Source organism: Harpia harpyja, chromosome 7 (genome assembly GCF_026419915.1).
Source record: "Harpia harpyja isolate bHarHar1 chromosome 7, bHarHar1 primary haplotype, whole genome shotgun sequence".
Lineage (NCBI taxonomy): Eukaryota > Metazoa > Chordata > Aves > Accipitriformes > Accipitridae > Harpia > Harpia harpyja.
The window spans coordinates 5363785-5378353 of NC_068946.1; the positions used below are offsets into that span (position 1 = coordinate 5363785).

The 14569-nt window shown below is 45.8% G+C and overlaps 1 protein-coding gene across 12 annotated transcripts in view; it reads left to right on the forward strand.

Annotated features, from left to right (window-relative positions):
• The window catches only part of TMEM201 (transmembrane protein 201), a 35375-nt gene that overhangs the window by 1429 nt on the left and 19377 nt on the right, over nucleotides 1-14569 (forward strand). For 7 of the 12 annotated variants that reach the window (XR_008236080.1, XM_052793269.1, XM_052793271.1 and 4 more), the window contains exons 1-5: nucleotides 3565-3736; nucleotides 10129-10249; nucleotides 10882-11076; nucleotides 12931-13107; nucleotides 13729-14120. Coding sequence is in view for 11 of the 12 variants with exons in the window: in XM_052793269.1 (XP_052649229.1) it covers nucleotides 3630-3736; nucleotides 10129-10249; nucleotides 10882-11076; nucleotides 12931-13107; nucleotides 13729-14120 (992 nt within the window). In the remaining variant the exon portion in view is untranslated. Of the gene's footprint in view, nucleotides 1-84; nucleotides 291-2519; nucleotides 2657-3564; nucleotides 3737-3950; nucleotides 5018-5038; nucleotides 5721-10128; nucleotides 10250-10881; nucleotides 11077-12930; nucleotides 13108-13728; nucleotides 14121-14569 lie in introns of those variants that run through there. The other 5 variants (XM_052793273.1, XM_052793274.1, XM_052793270.1 and 2 more) reach the window with 5 other exon arrangements.

Below are 14569 nucleotides of genomic sequence, written 5' to 3' on the forward strand. Positions count from 1 at the left end.
AAATATTTTAGAACTCGGGTAGATTTATGTTTTGCTTTGGCCATACTATGCTCTCCTATTCATTAGTGTCATTTGCTTTGGCAGCTGAGACAAACACTACAGCATTTGAGCCCAGCTTCAGTCTTCCCTGCTGTTGAACTGAACAATGAGCTTCTCATGATGTGAGCAGGTGTTGAGTTCTTGAGCATAAACAAGTGTTTGCGGACATCTTTGACTTCAAGGAGCATATACAGCGGAGGTGGTGTTTGGACTTGGAAGGATCATGCAAAGCATTAAGAAACAGCCTAGTAGTGAGTAGGGCTGTCTTTTGTAAGATCAAGTTTTCAGGCTAGTATTTTCTTGCAGAAATATGATGGGTTGATAACTGGATTCAAACCTTCACGTTTGTTCTCATTAGAACCTAGCTGATGACTGGTACTTGAGGTCATATTTGACATCAGTGTGATGGAGGAGCATAGTGCAAAGAAGGCAGAATGCGTGTATACCTCATTATGAGGCAAAACTGCAAAAATAACTGATTTCTATTGTGTCTTACTGAAAAGAACATATCACGTTACCCCTAAGCTAAAATAGGAAACAGTTGAGTAACTAAAAACTGGCATGGCTTTTTTTTATGGAGACGATGAGCAGCAAAAGCTGTAGTCTCTTTGTAGGAGTCAAAACTGTCATACAGTGCTGTTTCTATTTTTGAGAACTAGGACACTTGTGCTGCTACTTTGAAACATTTTCTGAGAGTTGCTTTCTTAAATTAGTATTCCTCTGTACTTACAGTACACTAGCTCACTTTAAAAAATGTTAGTCAAATGTGTAGACTGCTGGTATCTTTTGAGAATGAGGGAACTCAAAACCCTTTTGAGGATTTTGGGACTTTGTAAGAGATAAAGCAAGAGAGTGAACAAATTTTTGTTCTGCCTAAATCTGGTGGAAAATCACGAATTCTTCTGGATTTTTGTTTTTGTTCTTTAAGCTTTGGTACCAACCCTGACAGAATTAGTTTCAATTTGATAGGGGGTTTATAAGCTATGTTGGGAGCTAATAGAATTTCTGAATTAGCAGAATTTATTCTTTTTTCCTTCCTTTCTCTACTAGAATTTTTAAAATTCACTAACCTTTGATTCCTTAACCCTGTAAAGAGTTAACATTTTTAGGTGATGCTCTGTGAGCAATCCTATTGATGTCACTAAGTATGGAATAAGCCTATTACCAGAGGGAAGAATTTGAAGTAGTTTTTTCCAGAGGGGTATCTGAATTTAAAAATAACCAGCCTTTCTCTGCTTGTGAAAGAAAAACTAAAAAGCATTTTTCACTGTTCATTTCACTTCTTCAACTTCCACAGAAAGTCAATTTCATGGAAGGTAGGTAAATTTGTTACTGGTTAGAATTTCCTGGGCAGTTTCCCTCCAGGTTTAGACTTCATTACTAGACCCTTTGTAGCTTAATTATTAATAAGGTGATGAAACTATGGTTGTATCTGAAGTGACCAGGAAGTTTCCATTAACCTTACCATGACAGAGTCTGTTCCTGTTCATACGTTAACAGTTAAATTGAAATTACAAACACACTGTTGCTACAATAGCGTGAACTACTCATGTGGGTTAACTTAGCTTTGGAAGCATTTCTTAGGCGTTTGAAGATGTCTCAAGTCCTTACACTGTAAGACTTGCTGCCTCCCTGTAGGAATCCGTGGTTGCCTTGATATCCCTCAAAATTATCTGCATTTACTGATGGTTGTGATACATGCTTGTATTGTGGTTGTCCCCCTCACCAGGATTTATAGTTGTTTGCACAAGTTCCTCATGAGCTCCTTTTAAGGAGGAAACTTTTGGTAAACAATGCATCTGTGGTTGGACTGATACTCCAGATATAGTTGATAGGAAGGTAGGGACTTCTGTAGAAAAAATAGACAAGCTCTCAAGTACAGAAGTCCTAGAGGACTTGCAGAAGGGCTTCATGTGCCAAATGACTGGGTTGTTCTTCCTCCTTTCGCTGTTATTTGGTCTCATAAAACAATCCCTAAATAATTGAGCTAGACAATGGAAGGGAGATGGAGAAATTATGTCCCCCTTGCATTTATCAAGAGGAAATAGTCACTGTTACTCCATAGAATTAATTTCCATAGTTAAATCTGTGGAGATAGAAATGGAACAGTTAAGACCCCAACCACAGTTAAGACAAGCTTAAAAGTACAGCTTACTTCCAGCACAAATACTTGTCTATGAAGAGCTTTTCCATTTGTGGCTTCTTAAAAACATGGTGTTGACACAACTTGGTTCTCCTGAATTTTAAGCAGTTCTGTCTGTTGTGCTGAGAGGTTTTTTTGGTTTTAAGCAGGAAAACAGCTACGCAATTTGAGGCAGTGTCAGTCTTGTACTTAGGAGAGGTCTTACTTCTTAGCATCATGTAAAAGCAGGGCACGACTGTCAAACCACCAACTGCTTCCAGTTCTGTAAGAACAGTAAATCCCACCCATGCGTGCTGAGAGGGGCAGAGCATATAATGGGTGTTACTTTGCTTTCTAGGGGAGAGCTGAACAAGTCTGACCTGGCAACTACTCCCATCAGAGACCTGAGGGATTTCTGCAAACTTGTGTTTTTTATCAATCTGTGCAGAGAGAGGGGAAAGTCTAGAGCAGCAGTCTTCAACTGCTGGCTCACAGGTAACAACAAACTGCCCACAAAGCCCTGTACTTTAATTCCTGCTCCACTTGCCATACTACGCCCTTGGCTGAAGTGAGATGTTACCTGCAGCACATGGTTTACTGGGTGAAGTTGATCAGGGACCACAAAAGGGCGATCATCTGGGCTCTAAAATCAGAGGGGAGGGTACAGGAGTGTAATTGGAGGGGTCTTCCATGTTGCCCAGACAACTAGGTGGTTTGGTGGGAAAGTACATCCTGATAGAGAAGCTATGCTCTTGGAACCGTCTCTTCTAACCCTGCCCTTGTGTTGTTTCTGTAATTTTCTAGATGGCTCTCCTTTTTCCTCAAAAACATACGTTAAATTTAACTGCCAGTTCTCTGCCTTGTTGTAGACTCCGTTGTTTCCCGTTTCCTTTGTGCGAGTGGCCCTTGGGGGGAGGGAATCCTATTAGGTGGAGGTGTAGTTTTTAATAAAAAGCCATTCCCCAGGCCTGGGCCTGCAGCAGGGTAAGTCCCCGGCTGCCGCAGCCACCCTTCACCGGGCCTTCTCGCGCTCTCGCTGCGGCAGGGCCGGAGCTGCTTTTGTAATACAGAGTCCCGCGTCTAAATTTAGGACAAGAAAGGGGGGGAAAAAAAAAAAAAATGGTTGAACTCGGCGCCAGGCCAGGCACGACGGGCCTCCCCCCCCTTCCCCCGCTCCCCAGAAGAAGGGCAGGGAGCCCGGCGGGCCGCCCCCGCCTCCGCGGCCACGATCTCGGCCTTTGCGGCGCTGACTCACACGGCGCCGCCTCACGACTCCGGCCTTTCACGCCGCGCTCCCCGTGCCGTGACTCACGCCGCCCGCCCCCGCCGCGGCGGAGGGGCGGAGCGGAACGGCGGCGGGGAGGAGGGGGGGGTGGGGTGTGGACGGGGGGGCGGTGGTTGCGCGTACAAAGCCCCGCCGCCGAGGTCACGGTGGCGGCGGCGGCGGCGGCCCGTGTGGGGGAGCGGCATGGAGGGAGCCGGGGCGCTGCTGGCCCGCTGCCCCGCCGGCGGGCTGGGCGTCACCATCTGCGCCGCCGCCGCCGCCGGGCTGCTGCTCTACCGCATCGCGCGGAGGTAGGGGCCGGGCCGGGCGGGGTGGTGGCGGGGGATAATGGCGGCCCGGATGAGGGCCGCGGTGGCGGGAAGGCTCCGGGCGGAGCTCGCCGTCCCGCCCGGCGCCGCCGTGCGCTGTGGCAGAGGGAACGGTGGCTTCGGCGGGGTGTGGAGAGAGCAGGTAGGGCTGCCGGCGGCGGGGTCGGTTGGGTTTTGTCCCGCTTGGGGGGGGGTATCGATGAGGCGCGTGTTGAGGAAAGGATCCCCCCGAATTGTTAGCGGCAACAGAAACTCGCAGGTAAACGGCTGGAGGCGTTTTTCCGTATCCTCTAGAATTGCCTCGTGTCTTTGTGTGCCAGCACTGAGCGTCAAGGACTTGCCTGTTGTGGGAGCTGTGCTGAGGGAATCTAAAGCGTTTGCCTTCCTCCAGTCCTTAGTTCAGAGGCTGGGGTTGTTACTGGCGGTATTGCAGAGGTTGGTGAAGGCTCGGGGTTTTCCTCTTTTGTTTTCTGACGTGTTTGAGGCAGGGAAAGAGAACGTTTTGCTTCTGGTGTTGGTTGATTTGGAGGTGAAAGCGGGATGGCAGGGGGAACAGCGGGAGAGTGCCGTAGAAATAACAGCGCTGTTAGTGCAGTGCTAAAACTTGGGAAGATTACATAGAAGTCTAAGTTACTAGTCTGGTCAGTTGCACGGAACGTTTCTGACCTTAGAACAAATTTAAACAGACCAACTGAAAACAAGGTTTGAAAAGCATCAGGAGAGAAGTCAGGAAACAGGTTTCACAAAAGCAGTAGAGCTTAACTTGACGGATTTTGATCTAGCGTAGCTTGAAATGAATGTAGGAATATATGGAATAAGAGGCACTCCAGACTTCATAACAGAACAGACTCGGGCAGTCTGCTCACCTATTGAGTGCTTCTGTTGGAGAAAAAGGCAGTCCCAAGGACTCATTGTGCTAAGGTTAGTTTCAAGTTTACGCTTTGAAATAGAAGCATATTTCTACATCCGTAATAAAATCTTAAGGTTTGCTCTAAAGCATTTGCTGTTTATGTAACCATATAAATGGTCAGTGGTATATTAGCCCATATACAAGACTTGACATTTCTATGGCATATTTAGGGCAGCTAAGAAATACTAGTGGCCTAAAGCAATCCCCAGTGAAGCAGGCAGCATTTCTTTGACCCAGTTGAGGCTAATGTGCCTTTTGAGGGAAGAGATTGGATTTGTTTTGCTTAAGTTCATCAAAAGGTCTCTGGAATGGGAAGCATTTCTTCCCAAGTCCTTGGAAACTGCTGGTGAGCTGTAAATATTTTCAGGAGGTGACCTTGATAATTCTTTGGGGCTACATATTAGTGTTTTCTCAATACTGTTCTGATATTACCTAATTTCGTACTTTGCCTTAGTTAAATGAATCTTCCAAAGTCATCAAGGAGGACAGCTTTATAAGGGACCGATCCAAACGCAGACACGATGCTGCCTTTGCCTTTGGTGTTAATGTTGTGATATAGCCCTGCTTTGCTCCATTTTCAGCGTGAGTGCGCTTACATATCTAGCAAGATGCCTTTACCACCTCCTATAGAAAGGGAAATAAAATATATCAGAACAACCTAGTGGAAAGTAGTTCTGGAATAACTGTCAACACGTGGAGTTACACTACTGTAACTGTGACAGCATCTAAGACTGTGCTTTTTGTATCAGGGAGAAAGAAGATTTGATGTCCAGATACACACAGGAACTCCTTAAACCTTATGAGTTTGGGGCAGATGGGAAAACTCTGTTATGTTTTGTGGTCTTTCTTCGAGATCACAGCTTGGCTCCTTGTTTGTTACATAGTGTTGGAAGTCGGGTTGCTGAGTTCAGAACAGCAGCTGTAGCCACGTTTCCTTCATCTTCTGTGCCCTTCCTGATTGTTAGCTGCTGACTTGTCAGTACCAATATAGAGTACCCCATGGGACTCTTTGGGTCAGTGATGCCAGAGGCTGCTCCTTCTACAAGTAAAGTCAAGGTAAGCCATCACTCACTCTAAAGGAGGCCGGTAGGAACTTGGGAACTGCCGTGCAGCTAGTTCGTTTAGTTGAGAAGCCTGTCACAGATACCGAGAGGGCAAAAAGAGGCATCTTTTCTGGAGGATCCTGTCCTGATGGCCAGTATTCTGCAGAATATTAAAGGTTGCTAAAGCTGCAGTTTCAAAGAAGACAGCCTTTGAGGGGGACAGCACAGGAGGTGGTTACGATTATGGGTCTGTCTCCCTGCCTAGGTCTACTGGGCACCTTTTTCCCTGTTAAGAGGACACCAAGTCTGGCACTTGGGTAAGGATAGGCTGCATTATAACTTATGACACTGTACTAGAAATCTGGTCTTGTAGCTAAATCTTCAGCCCTGTCTACAGCTGCTAGTTCTGAGCAAATGCATCTATGATATAGTTTTCCTGCTGGAAAATAGACAGCTGTGATGTTTTTTTCTGACGTTGGAAAATGGGGTTTAGCATTGGGTCTGCACTGGCAGACGCCTTTATTGACAAGTGATGGACATGGGCACAACTTGGAATTATGGCAGCTCAGTGAGCTGCCCCCCCCCCCCCCCCCCAGGAGCTTCCCTAATTGTGAGCTGAACACAATACCAGGTTTGATGAGCTCCTCTTAACTCAGTCATGCTGACCATACTGTGCCATGGGCTTGATCTATACCTTGGAGCTTTGGCAGCTTGGTTATGTCAAACTGCCATCAGATGTTGTTCTGATCAAAACTGATCTGTGCAAAAACGCTCCTCTTTCTAGTGTGTTTTTTATTCAGATTTGCTGGCATAGCCATTTGTATAATAGCTTTGTAATCCAGTTGTGCCAGAACGAAGAGTGTTGCTTTAAATACTTTTAATGGAGAATTGCTTTTTCTTTTAATCCTTGGCAGAGTATGAGGGTAACCCAGCAAAAACTGCACATCTACCTGTGGCCTCTTAAGAATATGGAAACCCAAAGATCTTCATCTCCTGACCTAGCAGTAAAGGAGGGGGGGAATAGATGTAAATAAAAATATTTAGAAATCCAGTTTATTGTTATCAGGTAACTGATTTGACCTGCACTTATCAGGAAGACTGTTGTTCTGGCAATCTATTGAAAGTGTGGACTTAGCATGACCTTAAATGTATGTATAAATGAGGAATAGTGGAGAGTGTTGGGAGTTGGAAAGAATGTAAGTTCCTTCTCTTGTTACATGAGAGACAAACTGTTTGCTAAACCGTGTTTGTCAATGGGTATATCTGCAGTCTGATTTTTTTGTTAGCAAAGTAAAGGAGTCTGATAGCCTCTCACAAAGGAGCGTTTTGTCATGTTGTCTGAGCAGTATCAGACATTTAGGTGTTGATCTCATAACTGAGTTTACTCCCGGTGTGTCCCCCCAGTGTTGTCTTAAGCAAAGATCTTCTACCTGCAAAACAATTTGTCCAGACCTGGGAGTTTTTTCTAGCCTGTTTGGGTGTGCAGGCTACATCGTGAGTTAGCACAGCAAGTCAGCTGTTAATGGAATCTTTCTGTGCAGTAAGTAATTCAATCACTTCTTGTTGCTCAGGTTTTATTTTGCAAGGTGGTTCTCTGTCCGGTGACGCTAGTTCAAGTTAATACAGTGTTAGATGATAAACTCCTTAGGGTTGATTTGCCTAGTGTTTTGCAAGGGATTGAGCACATGGTAAATGCTTAGTTTTGCACTGTCTGTCTCATAGCAGAATGTCTGACTTCAGAAGCAATGTGTGCTCTAGCTTATTACGTTCAGCTGCTGCCTGAATTCAGTCAAGGTATATATAGTTCTGAAGTAATTAAATCTGTATTTGAGAGTCTGTCCAAATGCAATACTTGTTTTTTGTTTTTTAAAGTCCTGCCCAGTTACTAGAAAATTAGCAACCTACCTACATGTTCTTGCCTGAAATGACCTTTCTTTTTTTTTCTTCTTTTTGCACCCAGCAGGTTGGGAACTTCTGATGTTTTTGCACCTATTTCTATGGCAACAGATTATAGGTTCACAAAAGGAAGGATTGTTGCTTTTTATCCTAAATAATCCAGGATTTAGCAATTTCTTTTGCATACATTGTGATAATGAAGGGCTGCTATTTAACTCTTGGTAGCAATTCCTCAGCCTCGAGGGTGAGAAATGGAATCCTCTTTGGAAAAGATGGAAAGGTCTCGAGTATACTAAGGATTTGGTCTCTGATATTAGCAAGTTAGATAGGGTTTGGCATTGGTTCTTTTTTTTTTTGCTTTATAGCATGCATGCTTTACTAATTTTTTGGCCTGTGCTTTCCACTTCTGTGTTATCCTTGAAATTAGTGCTTCTACCTACTCTGTCATGTCACGGAAGTTAGAGACTGGTGGTAGGTAGAGGCTGAAGTGTGGCATGTCTTACTTCCATGGCTGCCAGAGGATGGTGCCATAGCGGCATGAAGGTGGGATTGTAGCACTTTCTACAGTACCTGGGACCTGTGCAATAACCTACATAAAGGATGGAATTTAGGTTTTGCTTGCTATCAAAGCCTATGCTCAAGGTGCAGTAAGATTTGTATTTTGGTGGTTAAGATGCTGAAGCCTATGTGTTATATTTTCATAGCTTTTACACCTATGATAGTGAGATGAAACGAATACCAACAGATGTTGCTGTCCATCCTTCATATGGCTGTTTTGACCTGTGGTTTGCTTGGCTTTTGGACAGTCGTAGCTCATGGATAACTTGGACTAGAGACCTAGATTTCTGTCTGGTTTAAACTTTTTTTTATTGCCTGTCAGTTTCCATGGTGGTATTTTTAACCCGGATCACTTACTGTTTTGAGTCCCCTTGGCAATGAAGAAAGTTGAGCAGTGAATATTCATTTTAAGAGGGGTGTGGGTGGATGCATCTATTTTGAGATGAGAACCTGTCACCCTAGTAGCTCCAGCCATTTTCTTTCAGCATCTGGCAGGGAATCCTCTGCGCACTCTGGCTTTTTAGGCTTCTTTCTGGTGCTTCATTTCAAGCTTATCCTCATCATTAATCCTTAAAACAGGACGCCCAAGCATCACTTGATGGTTTGATATTTTATGAACCAAGTTTCAAGACATGGTCTATGGAAATGGGAGTAGGGAAGAATCTTAACTGTAGGCATCCAGCTACAAAGATAATGGCTGAGAGAGAAGCCAGCTTAGCTAGGGGGAGAGCCACCTGCCTGTTTGGTTGCAGGGTGCCAGACAACATTTCTGCAGCATTTGGAAGATGTTTTGCTACAGAATATTGTAGCAGCAGAGAACATTTCCTAGAGCAGGAAGAAGAGCAAGTTGCTCTCAACTGGTGAGCGTGTTGGCAACTCTTACTTGCTTTCCAGGCCCTCAGTGAGCCTCCCTGCTCAGTTGCTTTCACTGCTGCTTTAGAAGCTGTCCAGCGGGAGGCATGCTGGTTACTTGGTGGAGTTAAGCAGCAAACAGGGCTGGTGGCAGCTGGGTCCATTTGTCTGCATAGCTGCCATAGCAAGTCCCTGCCTGGGCTTTGCCTGAACAGCTGCCCTCTCTTGGAGGTATGATTGGGACTGGTTCTGAGAAACCCAGACAGCTGGGCTGTGTTGCCTTGACCTGCCAGGAAGCTTCCTCTTGGGTATTGCACGGAGTTTTGAGACAAATGCAGACCTTCTTTAGCAGCCAGGCCACTGAAGTTCTTTGCTCAAACATCTGTCACAACCTGTTGCAATGGGGCCGTCACAGCTGTTTCTCTTGTAGTGACCGTTGTTTTAACAGGATTGTTTTAAAAAACAAGGGGCTCATGGATCCAGGTCATAAGTCTTTGTCTCTTCAGTTGCAGTGCATAAAAACTGGGGAAGACATGTTGATTCGTCAGTTCCTTCTTATGTGTCTAAAGCTGTGAAGAAACAGCTATTTACAGTGCCTGAACCGTGGGGTAGTTTGATATGCCCTTGTCCTTGAAAAATTTTGTACAAAGCAGGGCAGACAAAACTGTAACCATCGGCCCATTTCCTAGGTTTCTGAGTATCATCACATGCAATTCTTGTGGATCATAGCTTCCGTTTCTCAGAATCCTGTGTATTAAGCAGCAACTCTGCTGCACCCTTTGCATATATTAACACTTCTGATTATGGAGAGGACTTGCGCCGCCAAATATGCCTCTGAAAAACAGTGGGTTATTCACAAGGTGGTTATTAAAGTTCTGGCATGTCCATGGTACTAGCACGAAGAGATAAGAGCATCAGGCAGAATTTATTTCTACTTTGATAGTCCATCTTCTCATTGCTAAAAAGACTACTCTGAGTCATATCGTTAAACATACTGAAGGGCAAGATTGATTGTTATTCCAGCCTCCCTTGCATTTCCCTGTTTGAAAGCCATTGCTTTCCTCTACATCAGCTGAATTCAGTGTTTGTGCCTGACACGTTTCCTTTCCTAACAGGAAGAAGCCCACGCACGTGACAGTGAACTGCTGGTTCTGCAATCAGGACACGGTAGTGCCATATGGGAATCGCAACTGCTGGGATTGCCCCAACTGTGAGCAGTACAATGGATTCCAAGAGGTACTGTAACAAATTGCTTGAAGGGTGGCTGGGAAGGTGCATGCCCTGTGGAACAGTGCTTGCGGGAAAACCCTGCTCCTCATTTAAGGTGATACCCAGTGCAGGTGAATATCCAGTGGTTTGACAGCTGGCAGCTCTGTGCTGAGCACCTGTGAACTCAGCAGCTGATCACTTGATCAAATTTGAGAAAGAATCCATTGTACTGGGATGTGTTGACATGGGATGATAAAGACAAATTCTCCTCTCTTGCTTTAAAGAGCAAGAAGGCCCTTGACATTTTCACCAATATCTCTTAAGAATCTTTTTTTTAATATATGGAACAATTCTCTGGTTTTGTATTTTGGAACACCTGAATTGCTGTATTTAGGGTATTAAATAACAAAGCCTGTCTTAAGCCAAAATCCCCCACCACCAGCTGCTTGCAATAGGTGTACAGAAGAGTGGAGGGGGAGAAGATTTGATGCATTTTGTCTCTTTTTTTCCTTGTTTCTTTTGTTATATAGGTTAATGCATGGAGTGTAGAGCTCCTGACAGAGCTTAGGGAATCTTGTTATCAACCAGAGGATACCTAGCTTTGATTTTATGATCTCATGTTTGCTTTTCCTGCTGCTTCCCTTTTTGCTTCTTGTCAGAATGGAGACTACAACAAGCCCATCCCTGCTCAGTACATGGAACACCTTAACCATGTTGTGTCGGGCAGTACAACTTTCTGTGATCCTACCAAACCGCAACAGTGGGTGAGCAGCCAAATTCTGCTTTGCAAGAAATGCAACAACCATCAAACCACAAAGATCAAACAGCTGGCTTCATTCTCACCAAGGGAGGAGGTAAGTGTTGGTTAGGGACTGGCATCACAGGAGAATGTTTGTCCAAGGCATTCCCATGCATGTATCTGTTATTCCTGCTCTGTTTAATTCCATGCTGCAGCCTAGTAAGCAGGAGAGAGAGGAATTTTTCAGTGTGGTATGGAATGTTGCTCCAATAGTCTTCAGAAGCACTACGCGGCACTCTAGTGCAGAGAAGGTTACTGATTAGTGTTGCAAACTTACCTAATCATACTGCAAAGCCAGAATGTAATGACCGGTTCTGGATGGACACTTGAAGTTGAAGCTTGAGCCCAAAACCAAATGTGCACATTGCTGAGTTCAGTTTACAACTCCAGTACTTAACCATTGAGCCAGCTGAGCTTACAGGATCTGGTAGGCACAACAGCCCAGTAGTCACCTTGAAGCCTTAATAGATTTTGTTTTTCCTGAGGCCTTGGCTGTGCTGCTCTGCTTTTACTAGTGGAGTGGGAGAGGAATCCTGTGCAGCCACATCATCTCCCTGGTTAGGCATTCGTGCCTACGAGGGCAAAGGGATTTTACAGTTACAGCAGCAGGATTTCCTGCTGAGTAACTTCTTGGCCTTCCCATTGCTTAATATGCATGGAGGATAGGATAGTGGGGTTTCTCCTTCACAGTTTTATTGCTCTCCAAAGTTTCACGCAGAGAATTTAGTGCTGCACTCCTTAGCTTTCAACCATGGTCAAGCCTTGGGGTTATAAGACTGTGCTATAGTGGGATGTGTTTATTCTCTGGGTTGCCTAATCCAGTCTGCTTTGTGTAATTGTAATGAGTTTAATCAGGATGACTCCTGAGGAAGAGATCTAAATTTGATCATGCTCAATGAGAACAACTTCGTCTGATTCCCTTTTCTCAGCTTTATTTCTAGTCCCTGCCTCTTGCCAGGCTTATCCACTTGCTCAAGTAACAGCAGCCTTTGGCCCCTTTTTAGGCATTCAGTGAACTGCGGTGTCTCTGCCAGCTAAGAAACATTGGGACTGTGTTATCCAACATGGTTAGATATGTGTGTCAGTGACAGCAGTGGCCTCTCTTAGCATTGCTGGCCTGTCCAGTAAGGGATGAGCCTGCTGCTACTAGTCTCTCCCATGTGATTCCCTCTCGATTCCGGCAGATGGAGCCTGTGAAACTGCTGCAGCAAGCCTTCAGGCAGCTACAGTGCATCTTTCTACTTCCCTCTCCCAAAGAAGCTGCATGCTTTCAGCTGTATGCTTTTGGTACAAGGATCTTCATAGAGTGAAGATGGAAGAGCCCTGGAAGCCTCTGTGCTAAGTGATGCGTCCACTGTAGTGACACTGAAAAACGTACCTTCGGCCTTACTCATTGTCTTGTTTTTACAAGCTCTGTTAATGATTTATGGAGCTCATCTCACCAGGGCCTTCAAACAGTGACAGCCTTCGAGTCTGGGGCCAAGTTTTGGAAGGAACTTGTCTCTTTCTCCAGCACAGTGGTGTGAAGGGGCAACAGGTCTTTTGTGTCCCCTCATGTGAGGAGGGGAAGAGCAATTCTAGTTTTTTGTCTCATCTTCTGTGCTCCATTCATAAGGTCTCGACAAAGACAGCAAAATTGGGCCGCAGAAATTCAACATCCTGAAATTGGGCCACAGCAGCCTTCTGCAAGGGCTGTGTCTTCTCTTCTAGGACACGGGAGGCTGGGTCAGCTGTATGCGAAGTTGGTTGCATGGCTGGCCTCCAGCTTGGTCACTGTTCAGGCCTGGTTTCAGGGGGCTGTTCCTCTGGAGACTGGAAGCATGCCTTGCTCTCATGTCAGTAGCAAGCATGATAACTGGTGAGGGACCTGCAATTCTCACCTACTTTTCCTCTCCTGTTCTCTCACCAGGGCAAATATGATGAGGAGATTGAGGTGTATAAGCACCATCTGGAGCAGACCTACAAGCTGTGCCGTCCATGCCAGGCTGCTGTGGAGTATTACATAAAACACCAGAATCGGCAGCTCCGGGCACTGCTACTCAGCCACCATTTCAAACGCCGTGAGACAGACAAGACCTATGCTCAGGTACATGGGGGGAAAGATGAGGGAATTTAGGGAGAAGTGCAGAGAACTGGGTACCTCTGCACCTGGGTTTGCTGCTGGGAAAGGAAGGCAGCGACCTTGGGGCTCTCTAACTCTGGGAGCTTGGGTGTATGGCAGAAGTTTGAAGAGGGACAGGATAGTTGCCACAGATGCTCCTGATGTTAGCTTGAGGTTTTCCTCTTGCCGGTGTCACTCAGTGCAATTGCCAGAAGGTAAGTCTAATGTAATAGTAAGAACAGAGTGGAAGCCAATAGTGGGACAGGCAGAAAAGGGGAGGTAGGGAAGCCGATTTATGAGTACAGTGCAGGCAACTACAGAGTACGGGGGGGGGGGGAGAAGAAGGAAGAATGATGGAAAGTGAATTATGGCCCTCTCCTTGCTTCACTGCCCTGCCTGACCTTGGCTTCTGCACATAGCTCTGCTGTTGCTCTTTGCTGTTCTACAACACCCCATGTGGTGTCAGCCCGGTACAGGGACTTACAAGGACTTGAGAAAAACTGTCCAGTAAACCACACAGTCTGGAAGTGTTTCATAAAGCACTGTTTGAAAACCTTACTACAGTTTATTCAGCTTCTGACAAGGTGGTTCTCCCTTCCTCTGCAGAATTTATGTTCATCCTCCTCTTCTGCTTCCATAACCACACCAGCTCAGGTGATATTTCTGCGGTTCTTGGCCTTCCTCAGCTGTGTGTTCCTGGTTCTGATGGCCTTGTATGGGTCAGGCGACCCCTTCTCACTCAGTGCAGCTGTCCCTGCTCCTGTCTCCTCTGATCCAGCATCCATTCGGAACAGGACTGGTACAAGCTCACATGCAGACTTGGAAAATGACACTTCCGTGACGGTGGCAGGCTGGCGGGAGCTGCTCCGCCTGCTCCCAGAACAGATGGTGGAGAACCTGAGTGCCGCATGGGCTTACGGGAAGAATCACCAGATAGCAGTCGCTGTCCTCGGGCTGTTCACCTGCCTGTTGGCCATGTTCTTAGCTGGGCGGATCAGGTGGGTGTGCTCTTTTGTTCTGTTTCACTTAAAGGAAAACTGCATTATACTGGAGGTCTTTTGCCCTGTCTTGACTCAGCGAGCCAGGGAGTAAACATTTGCCAGAATGGCACATGTAGTACTGGGTGGCGCAGTTCTTGTTATTCTTTGGGTTGTCGGACGGCTGGATGGAGGCAGCAGAGCTTGCTTTGGATCTGTGCCTTGGTTCATTCAATTTAAGCTTGAATTACTGTGAATGAAAAGCTCCCTGTGCAGCTCTGTAATCTGGGCGAAAATGGAACTGGTCTATTCAGTTGCCACAGCAGTGGGAAAGGGCACAGATGATACAACCGTAGTAAGAGATAGTACATAACCTGCTCAGTCTGTGTACCCTCCCCACTTTCTCCCCACTTTCCTTCTCCTTCCTCAGAACCAAGGGGGTTCATTGGTGTTTAAACTCTTACCTTATG